The 18,496-nt window shown below is 42.2% G+C and overlaps 1 protein-coding gene and 1 long non-coding RNA gene across 3 annotated transcripts in view; one reads left to right on the plus strand and one right to left on the minus strand.

The window, feature by feature from the left end:
• LOC121872974 (pseudouridine kinase-like) overlaps positions 1 to 17,990 on the minus strand; it is a 93,527-nt gene extending 75,537 nt beyond the window's left edge. For both annotated transcript variants that reach the window (XM_042376153.1, XM_042376152.1), the window contains exon 1: positions 17,833 to 17,990. In XM_042376153.1, coding sequence (XP_042232087.1) covers positions 17,833 to 17,985 — 153 coding nt within the window. In that variant the 5' untranslated portion in view covers positions 17,986 to 17,990. The remainder of the gene's footprint in view (positions 1 to 17,832) is intronic.
• Positions 2,275 to 7,218, plus strand: LOC121872978. Its single transcript, XR_006090189.1, has 2 exons — positions 2,275 to 2,711; positions 6,557 to 7,218. It is a non-coding gene; the product is annotated as an uncharacterized LOC121872978 (long non-coding RNA).
• Positions 17,991 to 18,496: the final 506 nt, after the last annotated feature.

Here is an 18,496-nt window from a genome sequence, read left to right on the forward strand (position 1 = left end):
ATATATATATATTTTATATATATATATATTTTATATATATATTTTATATATATATATATATTTTATATATATATTTATATATATATATATATATATATATATATATATATATATATATATATATATATATATATATATATATATATATATATATATATATATACCAATAGGTCTGTATGTAATGTTGTGCACGCGCTAAAATGACCTAGTATATTTTACTAATGTCTCATTGTCCATGGGTTTTCTTACAGTTTGGCTGTGAGTTTTCTATTTTGTCTACCTGCCAGTTCAACAGGACTGCTAACCATCCTCCCAGCAACTCATCCTGTATCATCGCACCGGTGACTGGTGAGTAGAACGGATTCCCTAAATATACAGGCTGTTACATAAATACCATTCATTATGTAAGGGGGTGTTCCTGAGACATGAGAATATAATATAAAACATAATGCCTCGTACTGAGAACATGTGACAGACGTAATGAGGGGAAACAAGCATTAGCTGACGAATTAAGGGTTACCCACCAATGGCCCCATTAATAACATTTTGTGGATATGTAACATGTGTTAACACTATCTGAGACTGGACACATTATTTAATAATCATCATGTTGCCTATTCCACTGATAATGACTGTTACATCAATAAGGCTGTAAAGTAACAGTTTGACAACACTGTCATGTTTCGCTGTCATCCTTCACCCGCATGATGATGGTTACTCCATATCCTATAATATGTTGATTTTTCATTAATGAATGTATACAAAAGACCCCATGCACTAATGCCTTATTCTTTTATTTTCACAGTTATGGAGGTTCAGCCACAACGTCATGTGCGGCCATCTCGGACGAGAGCTAATCGACCTGAGGTGATAACGAGTCGCAGCTGGATTATTGGATATCACGAGGCAGGGAAGGGGATACGGGAGATTAGTCACCTTCTTGGTATCTCCAGGGATACAGTTAGGCTTTGGGTGAGAAGATATGAGGAGGAGGGTCACGTGCTCACCAAGCCCCGACCAGGAAGACCAAGAGTCACCACACCAGCGGCAGATCAACAGATTCAAAGGGCAGCAGAGAGAGCACCACTCTCAACTGCCGTGCGTATAACGAGGGAAACAGGAGCTCAATGTCACCCGATAACTACCAGGAGGCGAATACGGGAGACTGGCCGACAATGTTTCATCCCAGCACGTAAGGAAACCTTAACAGAGGCACACAGAGAAGCACGTAAAAGGTTTGCGGAGGCGTATGCGGGAGTCGATTTTTGGAGGTCCGTCATTTTCACCAATGAAAAATGTTTCTCATCTGTCGCAGCAGTCGGTCGCCAGTGTTGGCGATTACGTAATGCAAGATATGCTCGAAGACACATCCATGAGACATCGACAAGTGGTCGTGTGACAACCTCCATGCATGGATGGATGTGGTGGGGAGGTGCTGGTGAACTGACGGACATTGAGGGACTGTAATGGCCCCTGTTTCATCAACAGAAAGATTATATAAATGGGTTAATAATTGCATTTGCTTTATATACTAATTCACCCCCTGTAACTTTCCACTGGCTATGATTTATCATGCTCTTATCACGTGATTGGTAGCCTCCTTGGGGTTCGACCACTGACTGCATGGGTCAGCTCGGATAAGCCAGCACCCACTGGCAGTCCCACTCATAATCTCACATCGAAAGGACGTGATTGAACGGTCTATTTACATAGCCGCCGTCCTCTCTCTTCACACTTTTGAATAGTGGAAGTTACGGCTGATTTACACTCAGGAATTATATAAACGATAGTTTTTCAATAAAAGAAGAAACAGACAATTGGGTTTCGCTACTCTTACCCAATATAATATAAATGTACCAGCCTGGTTAACTTCGATAGAACCTATAATTAACCAGCTAGAACATTGGTGGCAGCTAGTGTGGTGACGGATACGACATTCCGGTCTACATACTAAGGCGTCAGTGTTTTGCGAAACAAGAAAAAAAAATCAGTGACATGTTACATGAAGTATCCGAGTGTATTGATATATCCCATAGTGAGACGATTGTAGTTGAGTGTTTCTCATTCCGTCTCCCATAGTGGTGTACAGAATTATTTACAATAACCGATACTGAGTTATTGTTGACTTATTACCATACGGCTAGTTAGTGATACCCCTGTTTCGCGACAAGTGGGGGCGGTCAGGAAAGAGCATCGTCAGCATTGCCAACCTGTGCCCACCGCTTGCAGTGTTGCAAACATACCCAAAAGCATTCAGGGTTTACTAACAAGAGACCTTTCACAAGTGTCTGGACGACTGTTGTGGCTTTGTGATCGTGAATGCAGTACTTCCGGTGCACCAGAGAGTCCTTTATATACAGGGCTTCAGAAGGTTTGGGCACGCAGAAGCGGCGACATCGTATCAGCGAGCAGAGGACCTGATTCTTCACCGTCAGCACTTTGACATACTGTGGAACGTACTCCCCTGTAGTGAAGTGGATTCACCCGGCGTTCGTAATTGCAGCGCGTCTGGTCGTTGCTAGGCGACGACACTCAAGAGGAGTGCACGCCGTTCGACCTTGAGAGGGTGGCAACACTCACCCACACCACACCCTACCTCCGCCTACAGCTGTCCAAGCGGGAGGGCCCGAGGTACCCACCCACCCACCACCTGAGACCATCTGTGGCAGGCGGATCGCGTTTTCTCTGCAGACACCTAACTCCTGTATAAGGTATTTAAAGATTCACATACTTTATGCACACATTTACATAGTCAACAGCATGTCTTCACACTGATAGGACATCGGGTAGGCTATGTCATTGTTGTAAGTGTCTTGCTTATTTTAATACGCACTGACTTTATATGTTTTTCAGTGTTTAATACCTGTTCCTGTAAATGAGAGGCAAGTGTGTTGTTCTTACTGTAAATCATTGTGTGACCCATTTGACACTTCATGGATAAATTTCCAAAGTTGTGGTCTGAGGACATTACTGATTTAGCAAAGCTTTTTGCTGACGATTCACATATAGATGATAAACGTCACGTTTCTACTGCAGAGGTTAAATTAGCGGTGAAGCCCGAAGCACAGTTAGACGATTCTGTGAAGAGTAGTGAAGAGTTAATTGAGGAGTCATTTGACGATTTAAAGCGTCGTACCTTACGATCGGGGAATCAATATAGTACCTCGCCTGGGCATCCACAGGTAGTTCCTACTCCTTTTCTGGGTGACAGTGTGTCGGATAACTTAGCATTACCCCGCCCATTAACTGAGCCTTCTGTTAGAAGTAAACGTAGTGGCTTGCCTACATCTAACGCTAACATGCCTTCTTCTAACGCTCCTATGTCGCCTAACCCAGAGAATGTGTTTCACGTGATACCATGTGCTGACCAGGTCTGATTTTACTGGTCAGGATGATTATAGAATCACACAGTTCATCCGTGCATGTGAGGACGCAATGCTCAACGTGAAAATTACCAATGATTACGATAAAAAGGCGTTTGTGTGTTCCCACATCCCGCAGGGTTCGTTTGCTAGTACGCACCTGAATGAGTATGGTTTGACGGACCCCGACTATGAAAAGTTCAAGTGCACTCTCATTGGTATTTTCGAGTGCGGGTCCCACTTGGGCCACCTGCAGTGGGTATTTCAATGGCTGGATCGTCTGGCTCCGGTGGTTCACGCGGAATCACCGATGGGGGCTGTTTCAATTGCCGGAGATGTACGACAAGACATGGAAGCGACCTTCCGGGATTCGCGATGGTACGACGAAGATGGCAAGATTTCACCGGAAAATGTGAAAACATTGATAGAGTTGATTAGTTTCTTGGTGGCGGTTCGTCGTCCCATCTATGGCCGGGCCCAGGAGGTAAAGTTTGTCCCGCCTACTGTTTTGGTGGACTACGCTAACAAGCTTTCTCCGAAGATGACAGGACCTCTAATGGCACGTACTTCCCAGACTATGGCGCCTCCCCCGGTTGCGCAAATGCAGCCGTTGGCTCTGATCGCACCTCAACACCGGAGTTACAAGTATCAACGTTCTTTGAGGTGTACCCATTGTAATAAGAGGGGCCATACGATCGATGATTGTTATCAGCTCCAGGGTGGTGTTAAAGTACCGGAGACCACCCATCCCCCCACAGGCGCTAAGCAGAAACAGGGAGAGCCAAGGACGTACACGGAGGCGGTTAAGACTACGTCTCCACCTGGCCAAAAATCAGGATCGTGGTGTGCATTCCACCGATCAGCATCTCACAGCACAGATGAGTGCGACATAATGATAAAGGCCAGGAGCGTGGACTCTGGTGTACCCCCGGTAAAACAGCAGCGTAAAGCGCGTCGTTACCAGGATAAGAAGTCGGGGGAAGGCCAGCACCTGTCAAAAAACGAGGAAGGGTAGGTACATTGGTGCCTACTTCCCACAACACTTCTATGGCAGCCTCATTAGTAGCGGCGCTAAGTAAAGTGGAAGTGTTGTCCGTACCGGTGAGAGTGGATGATATCAGATTGGCTCTGGAAATTGATACGGGTGCATGCGCAAATGTTTTGGCCTTGACATCCTATCAAGGAGTTACAACGTATATTCCCTCACCGTGATTTCCTATGGAGACCTACTGACGCCGATCTCGAGGGAGTTTCCGGCATGCAGCTGAGTATTGAAGGAATGGTGACGTTACCACTTAGACTTTCAAGACGTGGTACTCCCTTCTATGCGCACATTTATGTGGTCCAGCAATTTAATTTGCCAGCTGACGGATTAATTGGTCTCCCAACACTCAGAACGAATAGTATTGATGTTCGTCCACGTAATAATGCTAATACGTTTAAAGGTGTTTCCTACAACGCTATGCGTCATTCTGCACCATTGTTCTCCGCAAGGTCGAAAGTGTTGTCCACCATTCCCACACAGAGGAAGGCGGATAATGTGTCAAAGCGAGCCCCAGACCTCACACCCTCACTTTCCCAGCGTGATTATAGCAGCAAGAGTTGGAAGATTGTACCTGCAATTTTGAAGAGTACTCTCCACTATCAGAATGAGGAATTCACATGTATACGGGGACTGATGTTGTATGTCTCCCGGAAACGTGCAAGGTAAAGGGTTTGCCGTGTGAATCGACGTTAAGTACGATACGACCTGGTGGTTTGACAGACGTTCTAGTTTTGAATAGAACAGGTGTTCAGAGGATATTGAAGAAAGGGTGTTATTTGTATGATTTTCTGGTATATCATAACAATGTCGAATTACAGCCTACACAATTCCCAATTGGTAGCATTGTACCTCAATCCCAACAGACTAGGCAAGAGAGGGTCGGATGTCCATATCTGGAGCTGGCGGAGGCCTGCCCCACTAGAAGTGACAACTCAAGGTTGAAGAAGCTGCAACTCCAGAAAACTGTGAAGGCGAAGTTGTTCGGAGTGAGAGTTGCGAACTCTTGGAACAACTTGCCAGAGAGTGTTGTGACGGTACCGAGTGTTAGCTGTTTCAAGACTAGACTTGACCAGCATTGGAGCAGGTTCAGATACATTCTGGAGCCAGTGCATGCCCAGTACTTGCCAACAGTGCGTAACAGAGACGTGACCGACCGCCCAAGCGGCTAACGAGCCTATCAGTGGCGAAGAGGATAAAAGTGAAAATATGGCTACATCTCTAGTGGAGGGTCACTTTCATGGTCACAAAAGACTCTGATATTTCTTGATACCTCATAATGTGTTCACAGATTTGAAATTGAGAGAGAACACAATTATAATGTTTTCCATTATAGATGGAGTACAGATGAAGCATTCAAGATCCCTTGTGAGTGATGTTGAAAGCTTCAACTGTGTTTACCGTCAGTAATATTGGCAAATAAGTCCATGTAAAGTCTACTGTAAGAAATGACGTATCATGACATCGTCCATAGGGATACCCCGAGTCTCCAAATTGCTCTGAAATTAGATCATTTTGATTCTCAATCATCAGAGGATCTGATGTTTGTATGGAAATTGTTATCAGTTTTGCATTTTAGAAAGTAATTAATATTGCCGAAGGCATATGTCAGCCTTCTTATCTTCAAGATCTAATGGCTAGTTCGCAGTGTACCTCCGTTCTAAGCTCCGCCCACAATGTACTGCCATTCTGAATACTTGACATCAGTTTAATTCTTGCCTTTGAGATCACGGACACTGTTTAGTTTGAAAAGATAATTTGGGGAAGTTAAAATAAGCTTGTAGCCTAATTTTCATAAAATTATGTACCCAGTAAAGGAGTCTGATGATTATATCTGTGTAAGTTCCGACTTGTAACTCGGGGTGTGAGAGGCTCGACGAGCGGGCCGGCAAACTCGCTCTGAACTCGCACTTACACCCAGACTCTCCTCTGTGAAACAGGCATGTTTAATACTCCGTGCCCACCCAGTCCTATTAAGTGATTTGACGTAATTGTGTGTTGTTTGAATATGCAAGTGATCCAGTAATGTAACTTTGATGTGTTTTAAGTGAAGTGTTCTTGTGCCTTCAGCTTTTAAAACGCCTTCAGCTTTTAAAACGTTGACATTCGTGTCAACCACACTCATTTACACCCACTCTCCTCTGTGAAACAGGTGGTTGTTGTAAGCCAGGATGACCTCCACTACTAGCATGGAGGTTGATGAAGACCACTGAGATTGGATAGCGTCGTATAACCCGGATGTGTTGAGCTAAACCATCAGTTCACCGCCAGCAGTTAAGAGGAGGTAGCTAGACTGTGTTCGCTGTCCACCCGTGATCTCACATTGAGGAGTAAACCCGGCCAGCTCACACAGCATTGTTTTGAATGAGTCCACCACTAAGTGGAGTTACGTATTGGCTGTTTTATTCATCGGAGTATCAATGTATGTAATCTTCTCAGTTGTATGGGTATTTGGAGTCAACAAGAGTATGATGGTCGCCACCTTACTTTTTGGCGAATGTAGCAAAGTAGCGTAGAGAAGCAACTGGTCCTGGTGCTGTTAATGTATTAGTGTTGGTGCTATTACCAGGGTCGTGTTACGATTTACGAGCTAAGGTTCTCAGGTAACTTGTGTTGATGGTGCTGAAACGTGCTATATGTAAGATTATAGTGTCGTGTGTCTTGTTAAAGGCACACCAAGTAATGAAGTAAGTTGGAAAATGTACCTAGTTGAAAGTACAAGATGAGTAGAGCCAGGGAGTTCATCCTTGTAGTTGTGTGTTACTGAAAGTTGTCGCAAGTCTAGCTTCATTTTAATAAACCATTTTTATTGTATGTTAGGGGTATCATTATCCTGCAGTATTTCCCCTCATTTTTCCCCACAACTTGGTACCAGAATTACAGTATACCCCGTGTCCTAACCCTCGGACCATGCTACCACAGGTCAGAGGTTATGGAGTAACTATATGAAGTAAAATAACCAAGACAGTGGGACAGAAAAGAACTTAAGGAAAAATAGAAAAAGACAAATTCCCCTAGGATAAATAAAAAAAAAAATATTTGCAAACTCCCCTATAAAATGGTGACAGCGAAACTCTCAACCTTACATCACGAAGTAAATAAGGTAAACGTAATAGAAGTTTATAAGCACCTTAAAGGTCATTAATCATAAAGCGTTCATACCTGGAGCTAGCAGATGTCTGCCTCAATAGAGTTCAGTCTCAATTTAACGAAGCCACAAGTACAGAGAATTGTCAGAGCTAACGTCTTTGGAGTACTATTTGTAAATTTTTGGAATAACTTGCCACAGAATGTTGCGATGACACCAAGTATGAGCTTATTTATGACCAGACTTGAACAACAGTGGCGCATGTTCAGGTAAAGTCAAGAGCCCGCGCAGGCCCAGTGCCTGCCAACAGTGCCTCAGAGAAATGATCCAAATGGCTAGCGAGGAGGATAAAATTTATGAAAGTTACCCATGACTTTCAACATAGAACACAAGTAATAACATTCTACACAGAAAACGTATCTACAAAAGTAAGGTATAACGTGTAAAAAAAGAATCTTAACCTAGGTAGTATTGCCAACTGTTACGAGTTGGGGATTTAGAATATAGTTATACGTCTACCCAGATCCCAACAGGTAACAAAAAAAAACAAAAACAAAGACAATCGGACTATAAAAGGGTAGACAAAGGATGCGAGTTTTCGTTGTGTATAATAAAGTACCATAAATTCCTTAACAAAATATTCAGCTTATAAATTACCCTTAACCAAACTTAACCTAAACATTAACAGTATATACATATTAATACAACATAAAACATTTTGAAGCAAGTGGACGTGGGGGAGGCAATACAAGATACAAGTACTTAAGTGAGGAGCTGAGATGGCTGACGAGTAAGGCTGAGTATTGTAGAAGACGGTAGGTAGTCACTGTCCGTAGGTTTAGAGGATAGATGATCCTGTGGTCACTTCCCAGAGCCAAGTGCTCTCTCCTCGAATTGGAGCTCAAAAAGAAGACTTGGAGGAAGTGACGCAACAACCAGGATATGGAGAAGGGAAACCCCAGAGTGTTAACTAAGACGAGTCATACTCGTGTCTCGTCCCTAGATGGCGTTGCTCGTGGTGCTGGGTAGGTAGATCAAGACAATAGATGGCGTGGTTCGTAGTGCTGGGTGGAGGGGTTCGTAACACCAACACAAATAATTCTTGAAATAGTTACAATTTAGTACTTGCCAAGAAAAAGTAAAAAAAAAAAAAAAGATGCAACAGACTGCCCAAGCGGTTAACAGGCCAATTAGTGGCGAAGAGGATAAACAAGGATTCTATATTCTAGTTTAGGAGGATAACATACTGTAATGGGCAAACGCATTCACCCCCGTCTGCGGCGACACGAAGCGGCTGCTAAGTATAAACAATGGTGGGCAGAGATTAAAGGGAGGGAGAAGCACATTTCGATGAATGCATATTTTTTATTGTTTTTGTTTTGCACATTTTACAATCGAAAATGGAATACAACTACTGCGCATAGAAATTTCCAACAACACTAAAAGGAACAGAAACCTGTCTTTCTTCAGATTTCCAAAGGAGCCAAGGAGGAGTCGTAAACTTAATTCTGTCAATGTTGACTGTTCATTAGTTTTTATGAACTCTTTATTTAATGCTATTAGTATTGATAATGATCCACTCTTCACAGTGTCAATCAGTAACCACTAGGTAAATAAGGTATATAATCCGAATTTCCTTTGGCGCCAGTTCAATGGGCAGCATCCCCTTGTAAATGTCTAGATCGCCACTGGAAATTACGTAACCTAAACGTAGGACCTTCCTGGAAATAAACATCTGATAGCTTTGTTGTCTGTCTCGGATAAAATTGCCTTACTGTTTACATTACTTTTTTACTTTTAGCCTCTTCATCACTGATCGGCTCGTTAGCCGCTTGGGCGATCTGTCACGTCTCTGTTACGCACTGTTGGCAAGTACTGGGCATGCACCGGCTCCTAAATGTACCTGAACCTGCTCCAGTGTTGGTCAAGTCTGGTCTTGAAAGAGCCCACACTCGGTGCCATCACAACACTTTCTGGTAGATTGTTCCAAGAGTTCATAACTCTCACTCCGAAAATGTTTGCCCTCACAGTTTTCTAGACCTGCGGCTTCTTAAATCTTGAGCTGTGACCCCTTGTGGGGCGAGCGTCCGCCAGCTCCAAGTAAGGACATTCGACTGAGTAGTGCCCATTGAGATGCTTATACACCTCAGTTAGGTCGCCCCCTTGCCCGTCTGTAGTATAAGCTAGGCAAGTTCAGGCGCTCCAATCTCTTAGGGTAGTCGAGGTGCCGAATTGCAGGCACCAGTCTGGTGGCCCTCCTTTGAACATTTTCAAGCAACTGACAGTCCCTAGCATATCTCGGGGACCAGACGGGGTGACAGTACTCCAGATGAGAAAGCACTTCACTCTTGGAGATCGTCTAGATATCTGAACAACCTTCTTATAAGACCCAATAATTTATTTGCCTGATTTACCTTCTCGCAATGGCCCGAGAACTTCAGCTCATTGTCAACATACACACCTAGGTCCTTCTCACATTCAGTCTCAAATAGTGCAGTTTCTTCATCCCGTTGGGAAATATGATACGCCTCCTTACCGTTGGTACGCGCCAGGTGCATCCTCTTACACTTCGTGACATTGAATCTCAGCAGCCATTTATTCGACCATTCTTGGAGCTCACAGAGATCCTTTCTGCAGCTCTTCACAATCCGCTTGGTTCTTGATTTCCTGAAATAACTTGGCGTCATCGGCAAACATTTGTATGGAGAAGTGTACAACGTCAGGCATGTCATTTATGAAACAAACAAACAACAGCGGGCCCAATACACAGCCCTGTGGTACCCCACCTGTGACAGGTACGGATGATGATTTCCTGCCATTAATCACCATACACTGCTTGCGGTCACGTAGAAAGTCTTCTATCCACGCTAGGACATTTCCCCGAATTCCGTACCCTTCCAGTTTGATTTTCAGCCTTTCATGGGGTGCACTGTCGAAAGCCTTGGCAAAATCTAGGTATATATTGTTGATATTACCACCCCGTTCCAGAATATGGGTCCAAATATCCAATACCTTGAGTATGGCTTCATTTTGCACTACCTCAAGGCTGTTGAGTTGTTTAGGCGGAATAGTCACAAGATGGAGAGCATGATAGTCAACTACAGAACGAATGAAGTGAAGATAGAAAGTACGAGCATAGGTGATGTTAATTCCATAGCCCTTGCCAACAATGGTTCTGAGGGGTTTAATGCGCTGCATTAGTTTGGCACGAAGGTTGCTGACAAAGTTTGCATCATTCACACAAATTCCAAAATATTTATAGGAGCTACATAGTTCACGGAGGTGTTAGTATGGATGGGATGGTGGTCACTGTGGATACGATCGATGCTGTGTATCCTGATCGGAGTTGGAGAAGATTCTTGTGTTGTTGAGAAGATGATCCTATGTCCTGTGGGATGGACATTCCCTGTGTATAAAATTGAGTAGCTGGTCCCCCCACGATTGGAAAAGTTCTCGTTCTCGTTATGAGTACTGAAACTAGGACGCCAAATAAGCCACTGTCTTTGCGGAGTGAGGCTATGCCGCTGAAATCAGTTACCGGAGAGGAGGTACAATCGATATGGTCAATACGAGTAACTCTAGGCAGTTAGTACTCTTGAAACAATCTGCCAGATAGTGTTGTGACGGCACCGAGTGTGAGCTCTTTCAAGGCGAGACTTAACGAACACTGGAGCAGGTTCAGATACATTCAGGAGCCAGTTCATACCCAGTATTTGCCAACATGTGTAACAGAGACGTGCCCGACCGCCCAAGCGGCTAATGAGCCGATCAGTGGCGAAGAGGATAAAAGTAAATGTATACACCCACGGTTTACGTACACCTGCATGGTCTATACTCGTTTTTAAGTGTATGAGTATATCTGCATAGTCTATATTCATATGTATTCAACTGTAAACCTGTATGACAATTTCACTGAATAAATAATAATAACAATAATAATAATAGTATTATTATTATTATTATTCAAACTTCCCATAATGTAGCCTAATCTTAAAGACGTCAGTTTTCAATTTCCAACAATACGTTGACAGTTGTGTAGTTTTGAAGCTGTACTGTAGTTAAAAAAAAAGAAGAAAACCCTTTTGTCATCAATACAATAGTGAGCACAAAAAAAAGTGTGAAAAAAGTAGTCACTTCTGTTACCAACTTGTAAAACCAATGTTCATTAAAATGATAGCGTGTTCAAAACAACTACAGTAAATTGCATTGGTAAACTGCCTATGATATATATATATATATTTATTCAATTCAACAGTTTATTCCAAATTATAGGAAACTGGGTCCTAGTGCTGTCACTAGGTAGTATATAATTTCGGGCGGTGCTGAAACTTAGCTCGGTTGCAAGTGAGAAGTGGTTTGAAGAAGCTCAGGGAGCTGTTGCCTTTATTAACAGCAAGAGAACTTTTTCTCGTGTGAAAGGAAAGTAAGATAAGATCCCAACAGGCGACCGTGTGGCATGGAGAGCTGCCATCAGGTAAAAGCAGTAAACCCGCTTAACCGTGGGAAATGCACGGTAAACAGCGGCGCTGGTGGTAGTGATAATTTCGGGAGGCTTTATTACATAGTTCCAGATACTGTATTGGCAATTCACAAGTGGTTGGCGTTCTAAAGCCCTACATTATAATGCTGTCGAGTTGACCTCAACACAATTTTACCACGAAAAAAATGAAAATTAAATAAAAGGAAAACCATCGATTTCCGGAAAATCGTTTAGAATGATCCTATGTACAGTAGTTTTGTTATGTAAAACATGACCTTGGAACAACACGCGTTTGAGAGCTTATGAGCATCTCCCTGTGATCGCAAACACTTCCTGCAATCTCCAGCTGACCACAACAGAAGATATAGATGGCGGATAAATCTCACCAGTTGGTGATTCTGTGTTGTCGCTGAAGATCCATTACAAGATTAAATAACTCATCTGGGTCGAACCCAGCCACATTCAACATTCACTGAGCACCGTACACACGTCCAGACTGACAACACTAACACGAAGTCATCATGGACCAGATGCGCCCCCCCGCCAAAAAAAAAAAAATATTAACTGTAAGAATTCCTTGAACATGAATGAAAATGTTGACGGTGAAAAAATGGGGATGCACTACCCATTTGGAACCTTTCAACTAGAGAAACCCCCCAAAACAGGTTAGTGCTCGCTACGACGGGCGCCACTCTTTACCTTATTTCTTTGATACACCTGAAGGCTCTAAGCTACACCACTCATAACTATTATGTAACAAATTAATGCATATTTTGTAAAGATTTCAAAGTTAGGCATGAAAGTAATATGCAGACACACACTTTGGAGCAAATCATCATTTAATTACCACACCCAGTCCACCCTCTGTGAATTCTTGACGAAACCCATAATTTAGTCGTATTAATTTATTCTGCAATGATTTACTGAACGGCGTCCATTCATAGTGTACATCATTATATTCTCTTATAGTTCATCTTTCTTTAAACATCAAAATCATATTTCTATCAATACTGGAAAAGGAGTTATGACACTTGAAACATATGGGTGCTGCCAAGAAAACGTAGCCTACTGCTCGCCAACGCAGTAGTCATTCCACATATGATAGATTATTTGAAACGTTTCGTTAATTCTTCCATGCAATTTGATTCTTCTCATTACAATACTTCCTCTTATCTTTCCTTCTGTCCTTCTAGAATGAGACTTCTTGATGATGTCTGATGTTACCGAATCATCTCCTGCAACGGAGAAACGTCCACCACATAATCGAAGACGTGATTAGGACAGATCCTAGGACCAACAGATAAATTCAATGTGCATAGTTCATGTACCAGGCTTCAAAAATGGACCTATACAACTTCTGTTTAGCATCAGCGACCCAGAAAATACGTAGGCTAAACTGCAGAACATCAAGAGGAAAAGGCTGGCACAACCGTGTTTATTAGTCATTAGATGAAGGAATCATGTGATCTGATCCCTGAAACTCTCTCGAGACACCATGCATAGGAAATGCTATCAAAGGTTTTGTATGAATATGGACCGTTTAAAAGAACCATCAGATGACGTGTGTGAATCAATAAATCTTATACGAATTAGTTGCAGAAGTTTAGGCGACCAGGTCATCTTCCAACCATATTGTATTTTTTGTAATTCTGAAGGTATGAAGAAAGTAGAGGTTAAAGGAGCTTGGATGCTAGGTCTATCTGGGTTTGATTATGTATGGAGAAATGTGGCAGTTACAGCTGAGGACAGATGTGATGAAAAACTATTGAGACTGATAAAAGGACAAGAGACTAGACCTATATGCCCATGAAAGCAAGTACCATAAGTCCTATTGAATGAAAATTGATGAAGGACCAAAGACACAAACTAGCATTATTGAGGTTCACAGAGAAACATTTCAGGGTGTATGCCAGATCACAGACAAAGGATATTATGGACCAGAAGAAAGTGGTGAAACTGACTATATGTCTAACCTATATATCCAGCCTGAATCATATATCATATCCAAATCCCGACTATAGCAGTAGAAATTTGAAGAGTAAGCTTGAAAGATATGAACTTATCGATGAAAGTTATCCTTCTGTTATATGGTGAATTCTGAACCCGATGTTTGTAATTCTGTAATAGATGTGGCTACACCTACGAGGCAAGCGTACAAATTAAGTTTCAAGTTACATAATCTTAGATGCTGGGTCTCGTCTATGCCAGTTAATTCTCGATGCCTTTTGTCTGTCAGCTGAAATGAATTGGCCTCCAAGTCCCACGCCAAGAAGATAATCTCTCCGCGACAAGAAGATATCTCCCTCACGCCAAGATGATAAATCTCCCAACGCCAAAAAGGCATCTCTCCCGCCCTCCGTCGAAATCTTAAGTCTTCCCAGTAGAGGTGGAGCTAATTCGCCCTTCCTGACACCACCCACCAGTTTTAGGGATGCGATAATCGAAGTTTTCATCATGTTTTTGTTTCCTGAAAATATTGGATAATTTACATATAAATCGTATGACAGGATATAGAAGACTCGGCTGAATTGGCGAGTCACTGCCTGGCTCCTTCCTTAAATTGAAAAAAAAATCTCCTACAAATGAGCTCTTCTTTCATTTTCCTGCACCTGCTTTCATCACTGTGTTTCTCGTGTCCTTGGGGTCTGTATGTGCGTATCTTAGTTAATTTTGCATGGAGATAAGATTTAGAAAAGCGTGGCCAAGATCATCGGTCTTTGCATTAATCGGCCACATTTTACACGAGATACATTGTCTTTTGTCGACTGAGAAGGTCTGCAAGGACGAAAATTATTAACTTTCCATAGACCTAATATTTATGAACGTTGGATATAGTTGGATATTTGCAGTTGTCAGCTCGTTTTGAAATGATTCATGGGCCGCTTTTTGACTTAAAGAAATACTGCGCCATGTTTACTTCTCCGGCAACTGTTGATGTTGCAAGTCGCGTAACTAGATAAAAGACAAGTGTACTCCTACAACACACAATTAAAAGTAGGTCACTATGACATAAGAACATAAGAATGGAGGAAACTGCAGCGGGCCTATTGGCCCATGCTGGGCAGTCCCATTTACACCCAACCCCTATTGCTCATATTATCCATCCAACCTGTTTCAAGCTATCCAGCGTATTCGAGTTAATGATGATATTTGGTAACTTGTTCCACTCGTCCGTTACTCTATTTCCAAACCAATGTTTACCTATTTCACGCCTAATTTAAAACCATTGTTACGAGTTCGCTCCTGGCTGCATAGTTTGAGTACCTTTGAAATGTCCCATTTGTTCAGCTCTGACTTCCATATATACACCTCTATCATATCGCCCCTCACTCTATACGTCTCTCGATGGAGTGCAAATTAAGATGCTTTAACCTGTCTCTGTACTCAAGGTTCCTAATGCCCAAGATTAGTCTTGTCATTCTCCTCTAAATTCTTTCCTAGGATTCTATATCCATTCTGTAATCCAAGCGAGGTCTCACAAGCGCAAGATATAGTTTTAAGATGACCTCGCTAGTCTTGTAACTAACACTCCTTTGTATGAACCCAAGTACTTTATTAGCCTTGTTTCGAGAAAATACACATTGTTTACTTGGTTTAAGATTCCTAATTATCATTATTCCTAAATCTTTCTCGCAGTCGGATTTCTTAATGACATCGTTGTTCATCTGATATCTGGTTTCCCTGTTTACATCTCCTATGCTGAGTACTTTACATTTGTCCACATTAAATTTCATCTGCCATTTTTCAGACCATTCGAATTTTTTTGTTTAGATCTTCCTGTAGTATTACGGAGTCCTCGTCAGATTTAATTACACGCCCTACTTTAGTGTCATCAGCAAATTTACTTATGTTGCAGTCTACGCCGATATCTATGTCGTTTATGTATATAATAAATAAAAATGGTCCAAGTACTGAGCCTTGGGGAACTCCACTAGTGACGTTGCTCCAATCGGATTTAATGCCGTTAATGCTCACTCGCTGTTTCCTGTTCTATAACCACGCCCTAATCCATTTTAGAATATCTCCTGTAATGCCATGAGCCTCCACTTTTCTTATTAGTCTTTCGTGGGGGACTCTGTCGAAGGCTTTGCTAAAGTCGAGATATACCACATCATAATTGTGCCCCTTGTCCACTGAATCGAAAGCAGACGAAAAGAATGTTAATAGATTAGTTAGACATGAACGCCCGCTTGTGAAGCCATATTGGGAATCATTGATCAACTTGTGCTTCTCCAGGTGATTTCGAATAGAGTTTGAAATGATTGCTTCCAGTAATTTGCGTACAATCGATGTTAGACTGATTGGGCGGTAGTTAGAGGATAGTGATCTATCTCCCTTCTTGAAAATCGGTATTACATTTGCTATTCTCCAGGATTCTGGTACTACACCCGTTTTTAAGGACATGTTAAACAATTTTGCTAAGGGCATACTAAGCTCTTCCTTACATTCCTTTAATACACTGGCAAATATCTCACCGGGACCAGGTGACTTATTAGGCTTTAGCTTGTCTATTTGCTTACTAATATCGTTACTAGTCACCGCTATCTCACTTAATTTATTTTCTTCACTATCTCTGTATAGAGTCGGTGCCTCAGGTATCATGTTTAAAATTTCGGTGGTGAAAACTGTTGAAAAATATTTCTTCAGATTATTTGATCATTTCTCCGTCGTTTCAGTTAGCTCGCAGGTATCTAATTGTATTGGTCCAATCTTTTCTTGTGTTTTAGTTTGATACATGTGATAGAATCCCTTAGAGTTTGACTTCGCCTCCCTTGCTACCTTCAGTTCATTATTCCTCTTTGCTTTTCTTATCTCGGTCTTAACCCTACCGGCCAATACTTTATAATAATCTCGGAGGTAAACTTCACCACGATTTATCCTCCTACCTATAGCCTTCCTTTGTCCAATAATATTCTTTAAATAATTATTTATCCACTTCGGGTCATTGTTGTTTGATCTGAGATTTCTGTATGGTATGTTCTGCCTTTGTGCATTAAGTAACTCATTATTTAAATTGTTGTGGAACTCGTCAACCTCAGATCTCGTTATTAGGTCATCCTCTACCGTCATGTCTCCAGGTAAGGACATATTTCATGCTCGAGTGACTGGTTTAAATTTACACTTAGCTTCCCTTCTTCCCTCATTCCACCTGCCCTACTTCCCACATTCCCCCTTCCCTCATTCCCTTCCTCCCCCATTCCCATTCCCTTCCTTCCTCATTTATAGGTAGTAGGTAGTAGGCAGCTACCAAACAGGGAGGTACTACCGCCTGGGAAGATATTGGAAGCATAATGTGTTGTCTAGTGGTAGACCCTGCTGCCATATGGCATCACGAAAATTGTGACCAAGTCCCAGGTTGCTGATCTGACTTTCTGCCTCATTTACACTTAATTGCAGGGTCTCAATTGTTTCTCTTACTTTGACAACACAACATACATACAGTATTTCTCACTCTTAATATTTTTTCATTTTTTTTAAATTTATTTATGGCTCATTATTATTATTATTTATAATTTTTATTAATATTAATATTTTATTTTATTATAATTGTTATTTATTTTTATTAATTTTATTATTATTATTATTATTATTATTATTATTATTATTATTATTATTATTATTATTATTATTATTATTATTATTATTATTATTATTATTAATATTATTATTGTTGTTGTTTTATTATACTTTCGCCCCCAAGGCCTTGATGTGGGTCATTAAAAATGACCTGTGCCTAAGTGGGTTAATGACCGTAAAAAAAAAAAAAAATCCCATTCCCTTCCTCCCTCATTTGCCATTCCCTTCTTCCCATCCCTCCTCTCACTCCCCCATTCACACCCATCCTCCTCACAGTACTCACCAGCAGAGGGTTATGGTTGGTGAGGGCGCGGGCGTAGTTGTCATCCCCTACAGCCGAGATGAGGAACGGGCGACAGTGTAGACGTGCCAGGGCGTCCCCGAGGTTCCTGCCCACGCCGCCGTAGCTCTGCTTGATGGTGCCTCGGTGTGTCATCCCGGAGAACTGCCAGAAGAAGATTAGGAGGACACGCTTAATTAGGAGACCATGGTGGGGGGGGAGGGGTAGGTGAGGTGGATGTCAGGGTTAAGTAGTCAGGTTAGGTAAAGGAAGGAAGCCAGGTTAAGGCCGGAGGTCAGGTTAAGGCCGGAGGTTAGTTTAAGGCAGGAGGTCAGAGTAGGGCAAGAGGTCAGAGTAGGGCAGGAGGTCAGAGTAGGGCAGGAGGTCAGGGTAGGGCAGGAGGTCAGGGTAGGGCAGGTCAGGGTAGGGCAGGAGGTCAGGTTAAGGTTGGAGGTCAGGTTAAGGTTGGTCAGGTTAAGGCTGGAGGTCAGGTTAAGGCAGGAGTTTAGGTTAAGGCAGGAGGTCAGGGTAGGATAGGAAGTCAGTATGGAGGGTAGGAGGCCAAAGGTTCGCGTACGGAGAGAAGGGTAAGGCCAGTCTTGTTTCATTAGATCAAAGGTGAATCTTACACAGTTGGTGGTGGGACGTTCGATGATTGGTTCAATGC

This window comes from Homarus americanus, unplaced genomic scaffold (genome assembly GCF_018991925.1).
Source record: "Homarus americanus isolate GMGI-L3 unplaced genomic scaffold, GMGI_Hamer_2.0 scaffold11022, whole genome shotgun sequence".
NCBI lineage: Eukaryota > Metazoa > Arthropoda > Malacostraca > Decapoda > Nephropidae > Homarus > Homarus americanus.